This window comes from Nycticebus coucang, chromosome 3, assembly GCF_027406575.1.
Source record: "Nycticebus coucang isolate mNycCou1 chromosome 3, mNycCou1.pri, whole genome shotgun sequence".
Lineage (NCBI taxonomy): Eukaryota > Metazoa > Chordata > Mammalia > Primates > Lorisidae > Nycticebus > Nycticebus coucang.
The window spans coordinates 129008916-129026007 of NC_069782.1; the positions used below are offsets into that span (position 1 = coordinate 129008916).

General features: G+C 45.7%; 2 protein-coding genes across 2 annotated transcripts in view; one reads left to right on the top strand and one right to left on the bottom strand.

The window, feature by feature from the left end:
• Nucleotides 1–13165, top strand: part of ABCC2 (ATP binding cassette subfamily C member 2) — a 72887-nt gene extending 59722 nt beyond the window's left edge. The window contains exons 26-32 of the mRNA XM_053582928.1: nucleotides 618–744; nucleotides 3897–3998; nucleotides 4406–4549; nucleotides 5843–6001; nucleotides 7352–7518; nucleotides 11432–11626; nucleotides 12606–13165. Coding sequence (XP_053438903.1) covers nucleotides 618–744; nucleotides 3897–3998; nucleotides 4406–4549; nucleotides 5843–6001; nucleotides 7352–7518; nucleotides 11432–11626; nucleotides 12606–12735 — 1024 coding nt within the window. The 3' untranslated portion in view covers nucleotides 12736–13165. The remainder of the gene's footprint in view (nucleotides 1–617; nucleotides 745–3896; nucleotides 3999–4405; nucleotides 4550–5842; nucleotides 6002–7351; nucleotides 7519–11431; nucleotides 11627–12605) is intronic.
• A 1465-nt stretch (nucleotides 13166–14630) lies between these two features.
• Nucleotides 14631–15631, bottom strand: LOC128580696 (von Willebrand factor-like). The gene has a single exon (XM_053582930.1). The coding sequence runs from the start codon at nucleotides 15477–15479 to the stop codon at nucleotides 14745–14747; it is 735 nt and encodes a 244-aa protein (XP_053438905.1). The 5' UTR covers nucleotides 15480–15631; the 3' UTR covers nucleotides 14631–14744.
• Nucleotides 15632–17092: the final 1461 nt, after the last annotated feature.

The following is a 17092-nucleotide window of genomic DNA, read 5'->3' on the forward strand; positions in this document are numbered from 1 at the left end:
ATGAAAACCAATTTAATAGACTTTTAAACATCTTTTCTTTTTTTTTTTTTTCCACCACCTCCGGCATATGGGACCAGTGCCCTACTCCTTGAGCCACAGGCACCGCCCACAATTTAATTAAGGTTTCTTTTAAGTAAGTATTAATAGGTAATACTTACTTTTAAGTAAGTATTAATTTAAGGTTAAGGTGACTTTTAAATTAAGGTTCTTCCTAAGAGTACAGTTTATTTTTTATTTTTTTATTTTTTTTTTGTAGAGACAGAGTCTCACTTTATGGCCCTCGGTAGAGTGCCATGACGTCACACGGCTCACAGCAACCTCTAACTCCTGGGCTTACGCGATTCTCTTCCCTCAGCCTCCCAGGCAGCTGGGACTACAGGCGCCCGCCACAACACCCGGCTATTTTTTGGTTGCAGTTTGGCCGGGGCTGGATTTGAACCCGCCACCCTCGGCATATGGGGCCGGCGCCCTACTCACTGAGCCACAGGGTCTCAGTCAAGAGTACAGTTTATTAACTCCAACCCTCTGAGATGTTCTATGAGTGCTAAGGTTGCTGGGTAAGGTGAAGAAGTGACCAGTGATACCATTCTCTGTCTCTGCTTCTGTTGCCCCTACAGGTGGCTTGCAGTTCGCCTAGAGCTGGTTGGGAACCTGATTGTCTTCTGTTCGGCCTTGATGATTGTTATTTATAGACATACCCTGAGTGGGGACATCGTGGGCTTTGTTCTATCCAATGCACTCAATGTGAGTCTAAAGGTTGGGAGTTTGGCTATGTTAATGTATTTATTCTTTTTTTTTTTTTTGGTTGTTCAGACAGAGTCTCACTTTATCACCCTTGGTAGAGTGCTGTGGCATCAGAGCTCACAACAACCTCAAACTCTTGAGCTCAAGCGATTCTCTTGCCTCAGCCTCCCAACTAGGTGGGCCTACAAGGCACCTGCTACAATATCTGGCTATTTTTAGATATGAGGTCTCACTGTGGCTCAGACTGGTCTTGAACCTGTGAGCTCAGGCAATCCACCTGCCTCAGCCTCCCAGAGAACTGGGATTACAGGCGTGAACCACTGTGCCTGGCCCCAATGTTTTTTTTTGTTTGTTTTGTTTTGTTTTTGCAGTTTTTGGCCGGGGCTGGGTTTGAACCCGCCACCTCCGGCATGTGGGGCTGGCGCTGTACTCCTTTGAGCCACAGGCACTGCCCAGCCAATGTTTTTATTCTTAAATTAAGTCTGGAGTACACTGTGTAATCTGTGCTTTTGATTCCCTTTTATATGAAGAAGACTAGGAGAGACTGAGGTTCAAACCTTGGCTCCATGTTTTACCCATTGACACACTTTCTTACTCTGTGTGGTCACCAATGCTATCAAGAAGAATGGACATAAATGTCCACCTTGGAGCTTAAGAAGGCAATTTCTTGTGTTTTATTTATTTTTATTTATTTATTTATTTTTTTGAGACAGAGTCTCACTTTGTTGCCCTTGGTAGAGTGCTGCAGCGTCACAGCTCACAGCAACCTCAAACTCTTAGGTGTAAGCGATTCTCTTGCCTTCCCTCTAAAGTAGCTGGGACTACATGTGCCCACCACAATGCCCAGCTACTTTTTTGTTGTAGTTGTCATTGTTGTTTGGCAGGCCCAAGCTGGATTCAAACCATCTCCAGTGTATGTGGCTGGCGCCCTAGCCACTCAGCTATAGGCCCCAAGCCAATTTCTTATGTTTCAATCTAATAGTTCCCTTTTTGCTTGGTTCTAGTCAAAAGAGAGAATAGCTGGGCACAATGGGTCACGCCTGTGATCCTTGCACTCTGGGAAGCCAAGGAAGGTGGATGGCTTGAGGTCAGGAGTTGGAGGCCAGACTGAGCAAGAGCAAGACCAAATCTCTACTGAAAATAGAAAAATTAGCTGGGCGTTGTGGCGGGCACCAGTAGTCCCAGCTACTCGGGAGGCTGAGGCAAGAAGATTACTTGATCCCAAGAGTTTGAGGTTGCTTTGAGCTATGATGCTGCAGCACTCTACCCAGGATGATAGAGTGAGTCTCTTTCTCAAAAATTAAAAAGAAAGAGAAAATAAATAAGTTTCTTCTCCAGAACATAGTAGTAATCAGAAATTCTTTTGTATTATTTTGTTTTGTTTTATTTGAGACAGAGTGGGTAGAGTGCTGTGGTGTCACAGCTCACCGAAACTTCAAATTCTTGGGTTCAAGTGATCCTCCTGCCTTCACCTCCCAAGTAGCTGGGATTATAGGCATCTGCCACAATTCCCAGCTAATTTTTCTATTTTTAGTAGAGACAGGCCCTTTCTCTTTCTCAGACTGGTCTCAAACTCCTGAGCTCAGGGAACCTACCAGCCTTGGCCTCCCAGAGTGCTAGGATTAGAGGCATGATCCACCGCACCTGGCCCAGAAAGTCTTTTGAACAAATAGCTCCTCCTGTGTTTGTTTTTCTTAGGTCACAGAATAATTGAAGCGAATTCTAATACAGAACATAGTCTGATAAAACTATGGACTATATCTCACTGCAGCACTGCAGGATGGGGATAAAGGCTAGACATGATTATTTCCTAGCACCTAAAATAGTGGCTGGCACTATAGTGACAATTCAATAAATATTTGTTTAATAAAATAGTCATTTGACCATCTTTCATAGTATCTTCTCTCTTTTTTCTTTTTTTCTGCAGTTTTTGGCCAAGGCCGGGTTTGAACCCTCCACCTCAGGCATATGGGGCCGGCACCTTACTCTGTTGAGCCACAGGCGTGCCTCATAGCATCTTTTTGAGCTAACTGTTAGAGGTTTGCATAGCCACAAGTGGGCTTTATATAGTGCTGTCTTCATTAGAATTTAACAAGGCCCAATGTTATCCTGCCAGGGCACCTAAAAAGACTATTATTTAGCAGAGTCGCATGGTTCCTTGTGCTATTGTCCCTTACTCCCCTCTATTTCTTTTTTTTTTTTTTTTGGCTGGGGCTGGGTTTGAACCCACCACCTTCGGCATATGGGGCCAGTGCCCTACTCCTTTGAGCCACAGGCGCTGCCCCAACTCCCCTCTATTTCTAAGCTTTTTATTCCAGGACAGATAAGCAAAAGAATCATAAAACTATTATTTTGAAACAAAACAAAACCTTTCAAATATCAGCAATTCCATCTGGCTCAACCTGTACACAGTGCTTATTCTTAGTGCCTCCTGTCCTCTGCAATCTGTGGTTCCCTTTCTCTAACCACCATTTGCTCAATAAAAACTCCCTGTGCATATGTGCGAACTCTTTAAGTCTTAAGTCTTTGCCTGAAAAAAGCTTGCATCTGAGTAATCCACAGATTCTCCAGCCCCTAGAGGGGCCCAGACCATAACAATCTTGGTGGTTGGATGTATCTTTGTAATGTCAGGGAGTCACCGGGAGTTGGTCTAAAGGAAGACAGAGTTCGTGTGGATGTCCCCACCTTGGGGGCTGGTATTGAGTGAGAACAGAGAAGAGGCAGCTTTTTGGAAGCCCTTTTCCTATCCTGTGTCTTTTCTCATGCTTTTCCCTATTTGCAGAATGCCATTTACGACCCCCTGCCCAAAGGCTCTACGCTTTCAGGCAGGAGACCAGAGTTTTCATCCCACTCCACCAATGACCAGCCTCTCCAACCCCAAATTCAGCCCCAAACCACTCCAGGCTCATATTGCCCTTCTTGTGAGCACCACACTGCTGAGCACCTAACTGTTTTCCAGCCATTCAGTGCACTAGTCTTATTTCCTTCCCCAAACAGGGCAAGGATTGTCTTTCTTTCACTTTTCCTTACTCTCTCGTAGAGGCCAGCACAGTGCCAGATACAGAGTAGGCACGGGATTGACCTTGTGGTTTGACTGATTGAGTTGGTTTTTAGGCCTGAGATGATTTTCAGTCTTCTGTTTTTTTCTGTAGATCACACAAACCCTGAACTGGTTGGTAAGGATGACATCAGAAGTAGAGACCAATATTGTGGCTGTCGAGCGAATAAATGAGTACATAAAAGTGGAAAACGAGGTAAGGAGGAATTAGAGAAGACCAAGGAACTCCTTGAGTTCATCTGCATAATTTTTCAATATGCCACATGGGTTCATAATGGTTCTCCTAATGTTTTCTTAGCTCTAACTCAAAGGACCTAATTTCTTCAAACTTAGAATGGTTTGGAGGAAATCAGGTCTTAGAACACACCAGGTTAAATGGTGGCTTTATTCTGGAGCTCTACAGAGCAACTCTATGGGATAGGGTACCTTTAATTGAATAAGGTAGGAAGCTTCCAGAAGTACAAGTTCAGTTCAGTCTATTAGATGCAGTTGCCAGTAGGCAGTTAGGACACTGCTACCCTTCTCCTGTTCTGTGACATGAGTCTTATGAAGACTGTTTAGTCGTCCCTGTATAAATCATTTCTCATCTTGTGTCCTTACCAGGCACCCTGGGTGACCAACAAGAGGCCTCCACCAGATTGGCCCAGCCAAGGCCAGATCCAGTTTAAAAACTACCAAGTGCGGTACCGGCCTGAGCTGGATCTGGTACTGAAAGGGATCACTTGTGACATCAAGAGCACAGAGAAGGTAGGTGGAATGAAGGCAGGCCTGAGGCCTTGTGATCAGAGAAGAGTTAGACAGTGGAGAGCAGCTGGACCCTCAGCCTTCATCACTGGGGTAGCGGGAGAGGATCAGGGGAGGTGTAGGGACATAGCATGACCACCAGAGGGCAGGATTCCCACCAGTAAGACTCAGACTGCTGTCCTGGGGAGGTGTAGGGACATAGCATGCCCACCAGTAAGACTCAGACTGCTGTCCTGGGGAGGTGTAGGACATAGCATGCCCACCAGTAAGACTCAGACTGCTGTCCTGGGGAGGTGTAGGGACATAGCATGCCCACCAGTAAGACTCAGACTGCTGTCCTGGGGAGGTGTAGGGACATAGCATGACCACCAGAGGGCAGGATGCCCACCAGCACAACTCAGACCACCTTGGGTGGGCCAATCTGGTGGAGGCCTTCCTACTCCCTCCTCCCTTGCCTTGGAGACAGTTGACCAGGGCACATTTCCTGTAAGGTCCACAGCACACAGAAAGGAAGTTAGGAAGGAAACAAGGGGGCACCAGGCCTGGGGAAGGAGCTGTTGAGAATAATAGTTGTCCCTGAAGAAAGAATGGTCTAGTTCTCCTGGTTGCAAAGTCAGGCACCCTCCCATTGGTGCTCTTATTCTAGGAGGACTTCGGGTCTGATGTAGGATTAAAAATCAGGGCAAGGATGTTGGGGTCCAGGTTAGGGTCTGGCTCCCTTTTCCTCATTTCTCAACAAGGATTTTTTTTTTTTTTTTTGTAGAGACAGAGTCTCACTGTAACGCCCTCGGGTAGAGTGCCGTGGCGTCACACGGCTCACAGCAACCTCTAACTCTTGGGCTTACGCGATTCTCTTGCCTCAGCCTCCCGAGCAGCTGGGACTACAGGCGCCCACCACAACGCCCGGCTATTTTTTTGTTGCAGTTTGGCCGGGGCTGGGTTTGAACCCGCCACCCTTGGCATATGGGGCTGGAGCCCTACTCACTGAGCCACAGGCGCCGCCCTCAACAAGGATTTTTAAAAGACTCTGTAACTCCCAATAATATTTATAACAACAGCTGCTGAAAAGGTCCACATAGTTCTCAGCAAGCAACAGTGTAGGAGGTAGGATGGGAAAGCCATCTTTTTCTGACATGTGGGCACTCTTTTCCCCCACCCAAACCAAAATCAGTTTAATCTATCAGAGATGAAGTAGCCAATCACTGCTTCTTATCACCTGTGACTGCGAATGCCCATGCTAAGTAATTTTTTCCCCAAGAATTGTATGTTGAACTAATGTGCCATCCATATTCACAGATTGGTGTGGTGGGCAGGACAGGAGCTGGAAAGTCATCCCTCACAAACTGCCTCTTCAGAATCTTAGAGGCTGCAGGTGGCCAGATCATCATTGATGGAATAGATATTGCTTCCATTGGACTTCACGACCTTCGAGAGAAACTGACCATCATCCCTCAGGTGAACTCTAGAACTTGGTTGGGAACATGCAGTGGGGGCCAGTTTCTTCTGCAGGAAAACCTCTTCTTCTTGATGTCTGTTCAGTTAGCACTGTCATTTCTACAATCTACTCAGGACATCTAAGCTAGTTCCCTAAAGACACTTTTTTCCTCAGAACTTAAGTTTTGAGGGTTTTTTTGGTTTGTGTTGTGTGTGAGAGAGAGAGATGCATTTGTGACTGCCAGCATCTGACCAGTAGGTGGCAGCAACACAACAGAAGTCAAATAGAGCAGATGATTATTTAGCATTTCTATAGCCCATTGTGGTTTGCAAGACTTTTGTAATCAGCATTAGCAGTTTTGCTGCTGAAGCTTGAAGCCGTTAAGCTTTATATTCCCCGTTTGATATGGTTAAAAGATAGAGGAGGGAATTTGCTTGCAGATTTCTGCCAGTGAGCAGAACACTTAGTGCAGCAGCATGACAGACCTCACTTTGGCTTCCTCTCTGGACTCCACCAAATAAGGATTGACACGGGCTGCTCTCTGCTCCCAGGTGGCCTGTGGCTCCTCATTGGAACGATTCCTCCTCTGCTCACTGCAGCCATGTTCTTCTGGGGGTAGTTTTGGTTTGTCTGATGCTTGCTCAGTTTGATAAACTCTTTTCTCCAGCCTCTTCAAAAGCATAATAAAATAAATTCTTTTCTTGCAGTTCATTATGCTTTCCTCTACTCCCCTCTGATCCCTCACCTCTACACTGTGAATTTTCATCTGAAGGGGTGGAACATTCCTCTCACTTTCTTGAGAGATGTTGTGACAATTTGGAAATCCATAATCCTATGAATCATAAATGAATCTCAGGTTAAAAAAACAAAAACAAAAAAAAGCAAACTGAGAACTTCTCTTACTCTTTTTTTTTTTTAGAGACAGAGTCTTACTTTATCACCCTCGGTAGAGTGCTGTGGTGTCACACAGCTCACAGCAACCTCCAACTCCTTCCTGGGCTTAGGCAATTCTCTTGCCTCAGCCTCCTGACTAGCTGGGACTACAGGCGCCCATCACAACACCTGGCTGTTTTTTGTTGTGGTTTGGCCGGGGACGGGTTTGAACCCGCCACCCTCGGTATATGGGGCCAGCACCCTACCCACTGAGCCACAGGTGCCACAAACTTCTCTTACTCTTACGCTTAGCCCCTGGCTGGCAGCTACTCCAAGACTTCGGAGGAAAACCTTGCAGAAGCTCAACCACCAACCAGCTTCCTGCCTGAGGAGCCCATCTCAGGCCAGCCCTATCCACTCTCTTCTGACCACAAGGAACACTAACAGATCCTTTTCTGACATTAACCCTAATGGTCCCCTCAACTCTTGTCTGGCAGGACCCCATCCTGTTCTCCGGAAGTCTAAGGATGAATCTAGACCCTTTCAACAAATACTCAGATGAGGAGATTTGGGAGGCTCTGGAGCTGGCTCACCTCAAATCTTTTGTGGTTGGCTTGCAACATGGGTTGTACCATGAAGTGTCAGAGGCCGGTGGCAATTTGAGGTAATGTTTTGTAACCTACTTCCCCCATACACAGTGAGATGTGAGGGGACTGCTACTCACGTTCCTTATGTTAAGTGATGCCTGGCATCATGGAATTCTCACTATCCATATCTAATTGCTGGTGTGTAAAACAAACCTGTTGTGAAGTTCTCATGATAAAAGATGTCATTAAAAGGCCGGGCACGGTGGCTCACGCCTGTAATCATAGCACTCTGGGAGGCCAAGGTGGGTGAATTGCCTGAGCTCAGGTTCAAGACCAGCCTGAGCCAGAGTGAGACCTCATCTCTAAAAATAGCAGGGCATTGTGGCGGGCACCTGTAGTCCCAGCTACTCAGGAGGCTGAGTCAAGAGAATCACTGCAGCCCAGGAGTTTGAGGTTGCTGTGAGCTATGACACCACAGCACTCTACCAAGGGTGACAAAATGAGTCTCTGTCACACAGCAAAAAAAAAGATGTCATTAAATGTAACCCTCATGTGACATTACACAATGTGAGCTTACAGATCCCACTATTTTATTTTATTTGGTCTGAGTCCCCATGCCTGGACTATTTTGTTTGTTTGTTTGTTTGTGACAGAGTCTTACTATGTCATCCTCAGTAGAGTGCAGTGGCATCACAGCTCACAGTAATCTCAACCTCTTAGGCTTAAGTGATTCTCTTGCCTCAGCCTACCAAGTGTCTGGGAGTACAGGTACCTGCCACAACGCCTGGCTATTTTTTTGTTGTAGTTGTCATTGTTGTTTGGCAGGCACAGGCCAGGTTCGAACCTGCCAGCCCTAGTGCCCTAGCTGCTGAGCTACAGGTGCCGAGCGTGTTTGTTTTTGAGATGGAGTCTTACTCTGTTACCCTGGGGTTGAGTGCCATAGCATCAGCCTAGTTCACATCAAGTTTAAACTCCTGGCCTCAAGGGATCCTCCTGCCTCCACTTCCCGCATAGTGGGGCTATAGGCACCCACCACAACACCCGGCTAGTTTTTTTGTTTTTGTTTTTGTTTACCAGGCCTGGGCCAGGTTCAAACCCACCACCCCTGGTGCACAGGGCTGGTGCTCTAACCATTGAGCAACGGGTGCCCAGCCTTTTTCTTTTTCTTTCTTTTTTTAAAATAGAGACAAGGTCTTGCCCTTGCTCAGGCTGGTCTTGAACTCCTGAGCTCAAGCAATTTGCCCACCTTGTCCTCTCAGAGTGTTAGGAGGCACCTGGCTTACAAATCCCACTGTTACGGAGAATGACAGGAAGCAGAGGTTCTCAGCTATGCACAACCAGGATTAAAACAGTCCCAACGCCTGGTCCAATCCTAGAGTCTGATGTAATTGGTATTCGACTACATTGGACAGGGAGAGTTTTAAAGGATCCTACTGGGGCTGTTCGGGCATCCTAATTTAAGAAGCACTGATCTAAAGGGCATGCTGATGAGGAGGAATGCAAAGTCCTCCGGCACTGCTGAAACAGTACAAAAACTCTCTTGGCTTTCGTGATTCACTTTACCTTTTCAACTTCTTTATTTTTATTTATTTTGACACTTCACTTCTGGTCTTCACTATGTGCTTAGCTGTCCATTAAGGCATTTTTTCTGTAACAATTTGGTTTCCCCTCCACACACTCAAGCTCAGCCTTCAGCCAAAACCTGCCGCTCATGGACGGTTCTTGCTTCTGCCCCAGGTGCCTCAGTGATGGTGGGCAAGGGATGGACCATTAGCAAATGGAAGCTCAGGAAGGAAGCAGCTAATTAGTGGAACAGCAGCTGTGGCTTCACTTGTGAACTTCGCATGAATGCAGAAATCTCAGCCCTAGACCTGTTAGAATCTGTGTTTTAGCAAGACTCCCAGGTGACTTGTGCACATTACCCTTGAGAAGCGCTGCCTAGAGCAGAGTGGTTCCTAACTAGGCTGCAAGCAAAAATCACCGGGGGAGCCTTCAAACTCCCAGTGAGATAGCCCAGAACAATCGAATCAGGTATGCAGGGAACATTTGCAAGCCTTGGTGAGAAAACCACCAATTTTGCTTTCCCTCTACCACAAATGTAGGAAGTAGCAGGGTCTTTTAGGCAGAGGTAGGAGACCATTCACACATGAAGTCAGGAAATACATAGTAGCACCTACTCTGTGCCGGGCACTGATACAGAGGCAGACAACACAGACACAGCCCCAGCTTCGAGGTCTTACAGCCTGATGGCAGGCATGTTACTAGCCAGGACAGTCCGCGCTGAATGGGACGTAAGGGACACTATGATATGTAATGTGATGAGGGCCTTGACACTTCTGGTTTGTAAAAACAGAAATCATGGTGGTGCCCGTAGCTCAATGGGTAGGGCACTGGCCACATACACTGAGGCTGGCGGATTCAAACCTGGCCAGGGCCAGCTAAAGCATTGCAACAACTGCAAAAAATAGCCGGGCATTGTGGAGGGTGCCTGTAGTCCCAGCTACTTGGGAGGCTGAGGCAAGAGAATCACTTAAGCCCAAGAGTTTGAGGTTGCTGTGAGCTGTGATACCACAGCACTCTACCCAGGGTGATAGACAGCTTGAGACTGTGTCTCAAAAAAAAAAAAAATCATCCTTCTCTTGTTCATGCTGGTGACAATGGTTTTATCGATGCCTTGATTTCAGAACTAAGTTGGGGGATAAAACCAAAATTTCTCTGGTGAATGATGGCTAATTGAGCTGGAGAGAGCAGCAGAAAGACTCGGTGGTACCTCAGCTACAGCCTATAACTATGAAGTCCACCTGAGCCAGGCAGGAGTTAGGTCCAAGCTAGATAAATAGTTTTGCAGTGTCTCTGATCTTACATTACAGAGAAAAACTGAAAGTTTATCTTGGGTGACTTCTCATCTCCTACAGAAATTTTCTTATGGAGAATTACAGAACTTTGGTCTGGCCACCCCCTGTTTAATGTTTCCTAATGGTCACAGCAGGAAAGAGCAATTAGCAAATTCCTGAATATTTCCCCTCACATCATTTCCCAAAGCTTCTTTATGTAAGCAAGAGGTCCAGCCTTCATTACAGACTTTCAGCAAATTAAAGCTATTTGCATTTTACAAGCATATTTGAATTCCACATACTTTGCATCTCACACTGAGACATCATCTTCATTAGTAGCTTCCTCTCTAATCAAAGCAGAAGGCATTGAACAAATAATTAGCCTTGAGACTAGAATTACACATTAAAATAATAAATGGATCCGCTAAGACCATGAAGAAATTCCACTAGGGTGTTCCAGTACAGTGTCACCCAGGATTAATGGTGTCAGGTCAAATACTGCTGAAGTGAACTTGGTGGCGTTCATGTTGTTTTGAAATTGTAGGTGTCACTGTAGCTAAATGGAGGGTCTCCCAAACTTTTAAGCATGAAAATTGCCTGTGGTGTTTATTAAAAATGCTCCTCCTCATTCTGACTGAGTGGAGGAGGACCCAGAAATATGAACTTTTTAAGTACCCGGGGTGGGTCTTCCAGCAGGGAAAGTTTGAAAACCTTTACTGGCAACAACAGTGAACACCTGGTTGAAGAGGTGGCAGCATTTTAGGGGAATTTTGGAGTGGGAGGTTTTTGTTTTGTTTTTTTTGTAGAGACAGAGTCTCACTTCACGGCCCTCGGTAGAGTGCCGTGGCCTCACACAGCTCACAGCAACCTCCAACTCCTGGGCTTAAGCGATTCTCTTGCCTCAGCCTCCTGAGTAGCTGGGACTACAGGCGCCCGCCACAACGCCCGGCTATTTTTTGGTTGCAGTTTGGCTGGAGCCAGGTTTGAACCTGCCACCCTCAGTATATGGGGCTGGCACCTTACCGACTGAGCCACAGGCGCTGCCCTTGGAGTGGGAGTTTTAAAAGTCTGATCTGGAACATGGAAACTGTCCCGCTGCCTCCAGTCTTCCCTCTGTCCTTAGGAGCTAATGTGATGTTTCTTCTGTGGGCTGCAGTATAGGGCAGAGGCAGCTGCTCTGTCTGGGCCGGGCTCTACTGCGGAAATCCAAGATTCTGGTGCTGGATGAGGCCACGGCTGCAGTGGACCTAGAGACAGATCACCTCATTCAGACGACCATCCAGAATGAGTTCTCCCACTGCACAGTCATCACCATTGCTCACAGGCTGCACACGATCATGGACAGTGACAAGTGAGTGGAGGAGGTGGGGCTGGACAGACACGGCTACGCCCTTGGTCAGCCGTGACAGTGTCAGCTGGGAGACGCCTCACAGCAGGTTTAGCCACTGTCATTTTATTGATGAAGAAGCCCAGACTGAGAGATTTCAAGTAATTTGGCCAAATTTTTATTGTCAAGCTAATGAAAGCCAACAGGGTTAAGGGACCAAACCGTCTTGAGGGTAAAATAGGAAATTGTGTGTTGTAACTATTAACTGGACATGGAGAGGAGGTAGCTCAAGCCATGAGTGGCAGCTGTTAACTATCGACCTTCCCAACTATACCGGCCTCAGCTACTGCCCCTATAATGTGACTAGAAGCTTTCTGTTCCTTCCACCTCTGACATGTTACATCCAAAGGCCAATGACCTTAGAAAGCTGTTTCAGGAGGATAGACCTTTTTTTCGAAAGAGAAGGCTCCCATTTTAAACCCACCTATCCTTAAACAATATGTACTTTAAAAAATTTATATAAATGGGGCGGCGCCTGTGGCTCAGTGAGCAGGGCGCCGGCCCCATATACCGAGGGTGGTGGGTTCAAACCCAGCCCCGGCCAAACTGCAACAAAAAAATAGCCGGGCGTTGTGGCGGGCGCCTGTAGTCCCAGCTACTCGGGAGGCTGAGGCAGGAGAATCGCTTAAGCCCAGGAGTTGGAGGTTGCTGTGAGCTGTGTGAGGTCACGGCACTCTACCGAGGGCAATAAAGTAAAACTCTTGTCTCTAAAAAAAAAAAAAAAATTATATAAATGGACTCACACTGCATGTGTTCCATTGCTTGATTTTGTCGTTTAACATGTATTACATGTGGCATCATGTGCACGTGGCTGTGGTTCCTTCATTTTCACTGCTTTGTAGCCTTGTCTGACTAGACCCCAACTTAGTCCTGGTGTTCCTATAAGTGCCCAGGTTTGAGATTTTACTTCCTAAGAATTTTGTTTCTTTATTCCTTATTTCAGGGTAATGGTCCTAGACAACGGGAAGATTGTGCAGTACGGCAGCCCTGAAGAACTGCTGAACAGCCCTGGACCCTTTTATTTCATGGCCAAGGAAGCTGGCGTTGAGACTGAGACTGACACAGCATTCTAGCAGCACGTCCCATGGGGTAGAGGACTCTGAGCATCATTCCGTATTTTATTTAATTTCTTATGAAATATATAATACATACAAAAGTATGTATAAAATACACATTTTAAAGAAGGATAAGTGGATACTCACTACCCAGGTTAAGAAAATGTGTATACCCAGGCACCTTGGAAACCCTAATTGTCTCCCTGCCTGCCCCGCTCAGTGACAACCACTCTCCTGAATTTATTCCCTTATCTTTCATTCTCATTTTACTACCTTTGTATGTACATATTTAACTTGTGTAAATAGATTGACTCACTGCATGTATTCTTCTGTGATGATTCTTTTTTTCAATATTTGAGATTCATCCATGTTGATGCAGATAGTTCATTAATTTTCACTGCTCTGCAGTCTGGCATTGTATAAATACATTACAATCTATCCATTTTAATATTGGTGAACATTAGAGTTATTTCCAGAGTTTTCTTTTTTACTATGAATGACACTGCTATGAACATTCTGGTATGTGTCTCCTGAGATAAGTGTGTCAGCTTCTCCAGAATACAATCTAGGAAAGGCGGGTCTGCACATGTCTACATGCACATACCAGCTAATGTCAAACTGGTAATCCCAATTTAAGACACTGTTGTCAGGTGCGGTGGCTCTCACCTGTAATCCCAGCACTCTGGGAGGCCGAGGTGGTTGGATCGCCTGACCTAAACCAGCCTGAGCAAGAGCAAGACCCCATCTCTAAAAATAGGTGGCTGTTATGGCGGGGGACCCCTAGTCCCAGGTACTCGGGAGACTGAGGCAAGAGGATCACTTGAGCCCAAGAGTTTGAGGTTGCTGTGAGCTATGAGGCGACAGCACTTCACCAAGGGTGATGAAATGAGACTCTGTCTCCAAAATAAACAAACAAACAAACATCTTTGTCAATCTGATGAGTATGAATTGACATTTTATTGAGAGTTTAATTTGCATTTCCCTGGTTATTATTGAGGCAGAATATCTTTTCATATGTTTCTGGGGCATCTGAATTTCCAATAGTTTAAAAACATATTGTGCCTGGTGATTCCAATACCTGGATTCGTTGCCACTGTTGTTTTGTTCGTTTGTATCCATTGCGTCTTACTTCCTTGTATGCCTACACATTTTTACTATAAGCTCATTCTGCTCAGAATTTTATCTGTGGACATTGTTTGAGGCCCGAGTCAAAAGTGAGTTCTTCCAAGAGGAACTGGGAAAGCTTCTGTCCATTGTCTGGGACATCACCCAGAACCCCTTTGAATTAAATTCTCCACTGAGAGGTTTCAAACCAATCAGTGCAACTTCAGCTCATAATTCTGCGCGAGAGCAAGCTTCTGACTGAGGTTTCACAGGGGAGAGTCCTCCACTTGACATAGTGACAGGCTGAAGACAGTGTGGGGTTTTGTTGTTGTTGACTCCTTCCTCACTCAGCCTGGTGGGATTTACTCCTCATTTACCTGTACACTGCAGGGGTAGCGCTTTCGGGACAGAGGTTGACCAAACGGTCCTCTGGTTTAGTCTCTTGGCAGACCCTTAGCTTTGTCTCTTTCCCTGGCATCCTGTGTTAACAAAATGAGAGTTCAAGATCTCCAGGTTTGGCTTGGCGCCAGCCACATACACCCGGGCTGGTGGGTTCAAACCCAGCCCAGGCCTGCTAAACAACAATGATAACTACAACAAAAAAATAGCCAGGTGTTGTGGCTGTAGTCACAACTACTTGGGAGCCTAAGGCAAGAGAATCGCTTAAGCTCAAGAGTTTGAGGTTGCTATGAGCTGTGACACCACGGCACCCTACCGAGGGTGACATAGTAAGACTCTGTCTCAAAAAAAAAAAAAAAGATCTTCAGGTTTCAGAAGGCAGCCTAAGCTTCGGTCCAAAACTTTTTTTTTTTTGCAAGATGAGAGCGCGGTCTTTATTGTGGGCCCAGGAGGGCACTAGGGCAGAACATGCAGAGGACAACTCTGGCTGGTTGGGCTGAGGCGGCCAGCAGCTGAAGGACGCCTCACTTGCTGCACTTTCTGGGGGAGCACGTGCATGCCATGGCATTGAGGACCTCATGGTACACCACGGAGCCGTTGGTGCAGTGCAGGGGCACCCGCATGGGCTCCGTCCGCGTCGGGGAGCAGCAGGAGCAGTGGTCCTGCATGTTCTCAGTGTTGATGGAGTACAAAGCTTTGATGGCGCATTTGCCTTGGCAGTAGTGAATGTCAACTTCTTCCTCAGACTTACAGCTCCCCACCTTGACATACTGCAGCCGGGCCCTGATGTCTTTGCATTCGGGCTCCTCACATGTGTCACAACAGGTGCCTGGAATTTTTATAATTTTCCCTCCTTCAGCCAGATACGTGTGTTTATCAAAAGGTGGACAGCCAGTGACCCTCTTCTCCCAGATGTACTCTCCTTTCTCATTGACCTGGCAGAAGTGATCCTGCAGTGTTTCATCACGCTTTGGTGTCATGATCTGTCCTCCTGTTAGCTGAATGGTACAAACTACAGGCAAATACCTCCCACAGCATTCGCCTGGGTTCTTTTCTTCCTCATAACCCTGTGAACTGTTTTGGTGTCTTTGGACTTGGCACTCAGTTGAACTGCCTTGGGGAGAGCCTGAGCGGGAGTGCAGAGAAATTTGGCCGTTGTCTAGGGCCCCAGTCTCAGCCGCTGAGCCAGATGGAGCCAATAGTGTCTGGCTGGGCCGCAGGGAGCTATTCTGAGTGGGGCTCAAAACTTTTTGTGCCATGTTATTTCAAGTTCATCATATTCCTTAACTCTAGTTCAGTGATGTAATTTATAAAGATGTTGATTTATCCAGCAGTTCACTATTTATTTAGTGAGGTGCTCAGAGCATTAAATTTCCTAAACAAAGGGTAAATAGAGTAACCACATATCTGGTTTGTCCTGAATAGTTGTAGATTACATCTGTCATCCCAGCATAAAAATAGCTCCCCACTCTAAAAATCATCTAGTGTGGATGATAAAATTGGGTGGTCCTCTTACATGTAGCCCTGTGAATTAGATTTTTAATAGGCATGGATGGTGATCAACAAAGTTGTATAGATATTGAAGTGTTGGCTAAGGGAGCTATTCGTGAAGAATCTCCTCCCTAATTCTGCAAAGTAGATCTGGTACATTTGAGTATTCTATAATTGTTGGCTATTTTTCAAAGCTAGCTTTTAAAATATCAGCTTACCTACATGAAATTTAGCTCTTGTAAACTGCAGATGAGTGTATATTAATCTAAGATGCCATCAATTATAAAATGCCCGTTATTTTATGTGCCGCTAAGAAGGAATATTGCCAGGTGGCATCTGTGGCTCAAAGGAGTAGGGTGCCGGCCCCATATGCCAGAGGTGGTGGGTTAAAACCCAGGCCCAGCCAGAAACTGCAAAAAAAAAAAAAAAAAGAAAGAAAGAATATTGCCAATTAGATTCTGGCACACATTTTTGGTAAGATGCATCCTATTTGTGTAAACAAAAATAGCATTTTAGGATGAAAACAATTTAGTACCTCTAAGAGCTAAGTCATGGTCCTTATCTTTGTTCTTTTGTTTCATTATGATCATCTCCTTTATCTCCCTTTCTCAACTCTTTCTTTTTTGCTGCCAGATAACTACTGTTTTCACTGTCTATTCTTTCTGATCCTTAGAATTTCAAGTAAGGGTGTGTGTTTGTTTCTTGTGTTTTCTTCAGTGTTTCTTTTTTAAGCACATTCCATGCACAAAACTTTCCAATTTGCTTCTTAAAACAAGTTTGTAGACATATAGCATTTGGAAAGGCAAGCAGAACTTTGCAAAACAGGAACAATTTACACCTGCTGAGAGCTGATGGTAAAAGCCAGAGAAACGTAACATTTATGCACAAAGAACAAGTAGAACAAGAAGCCAGCTCATACTTTCTCAATTTGTTGCCCAAACAAATGGTTCTGGCTGAAACCTTTGAAAATTAGTAACAGGCTGGTGCAGTGGCTCATGTAACCTCAGTACTTTGGGAGGCCAAGGTAAGGGGATTGCTTGAGGCCAGGAGTTCGAGACCACCCTGAATATCATAACGATACCATGTCTACCAAAAAAAAAAAAAAAAAAGGAGGAGGAGAAGGAGAAGAAGAAGGAGAAAGAGAGGAAGACTATATTGTGGCACATGCCTATAGTCTCAGGTACTCAGGAGGCTGAGGCAGGAGGATCGCTTGGGCCCAGGAGTTGGAGGTTGCACTGTACTCTAGCTGGGGAAACAGAGTGAAACTCTGTCTCAAAAAAAAGGAACCATTGCTATTTATTTAGCTTCTTCTAAATGTCTGACTCTGTGCCAAAAAAATTTTTAAAGCAATTTAACATAAACCAAAGGTCACATTCCACTG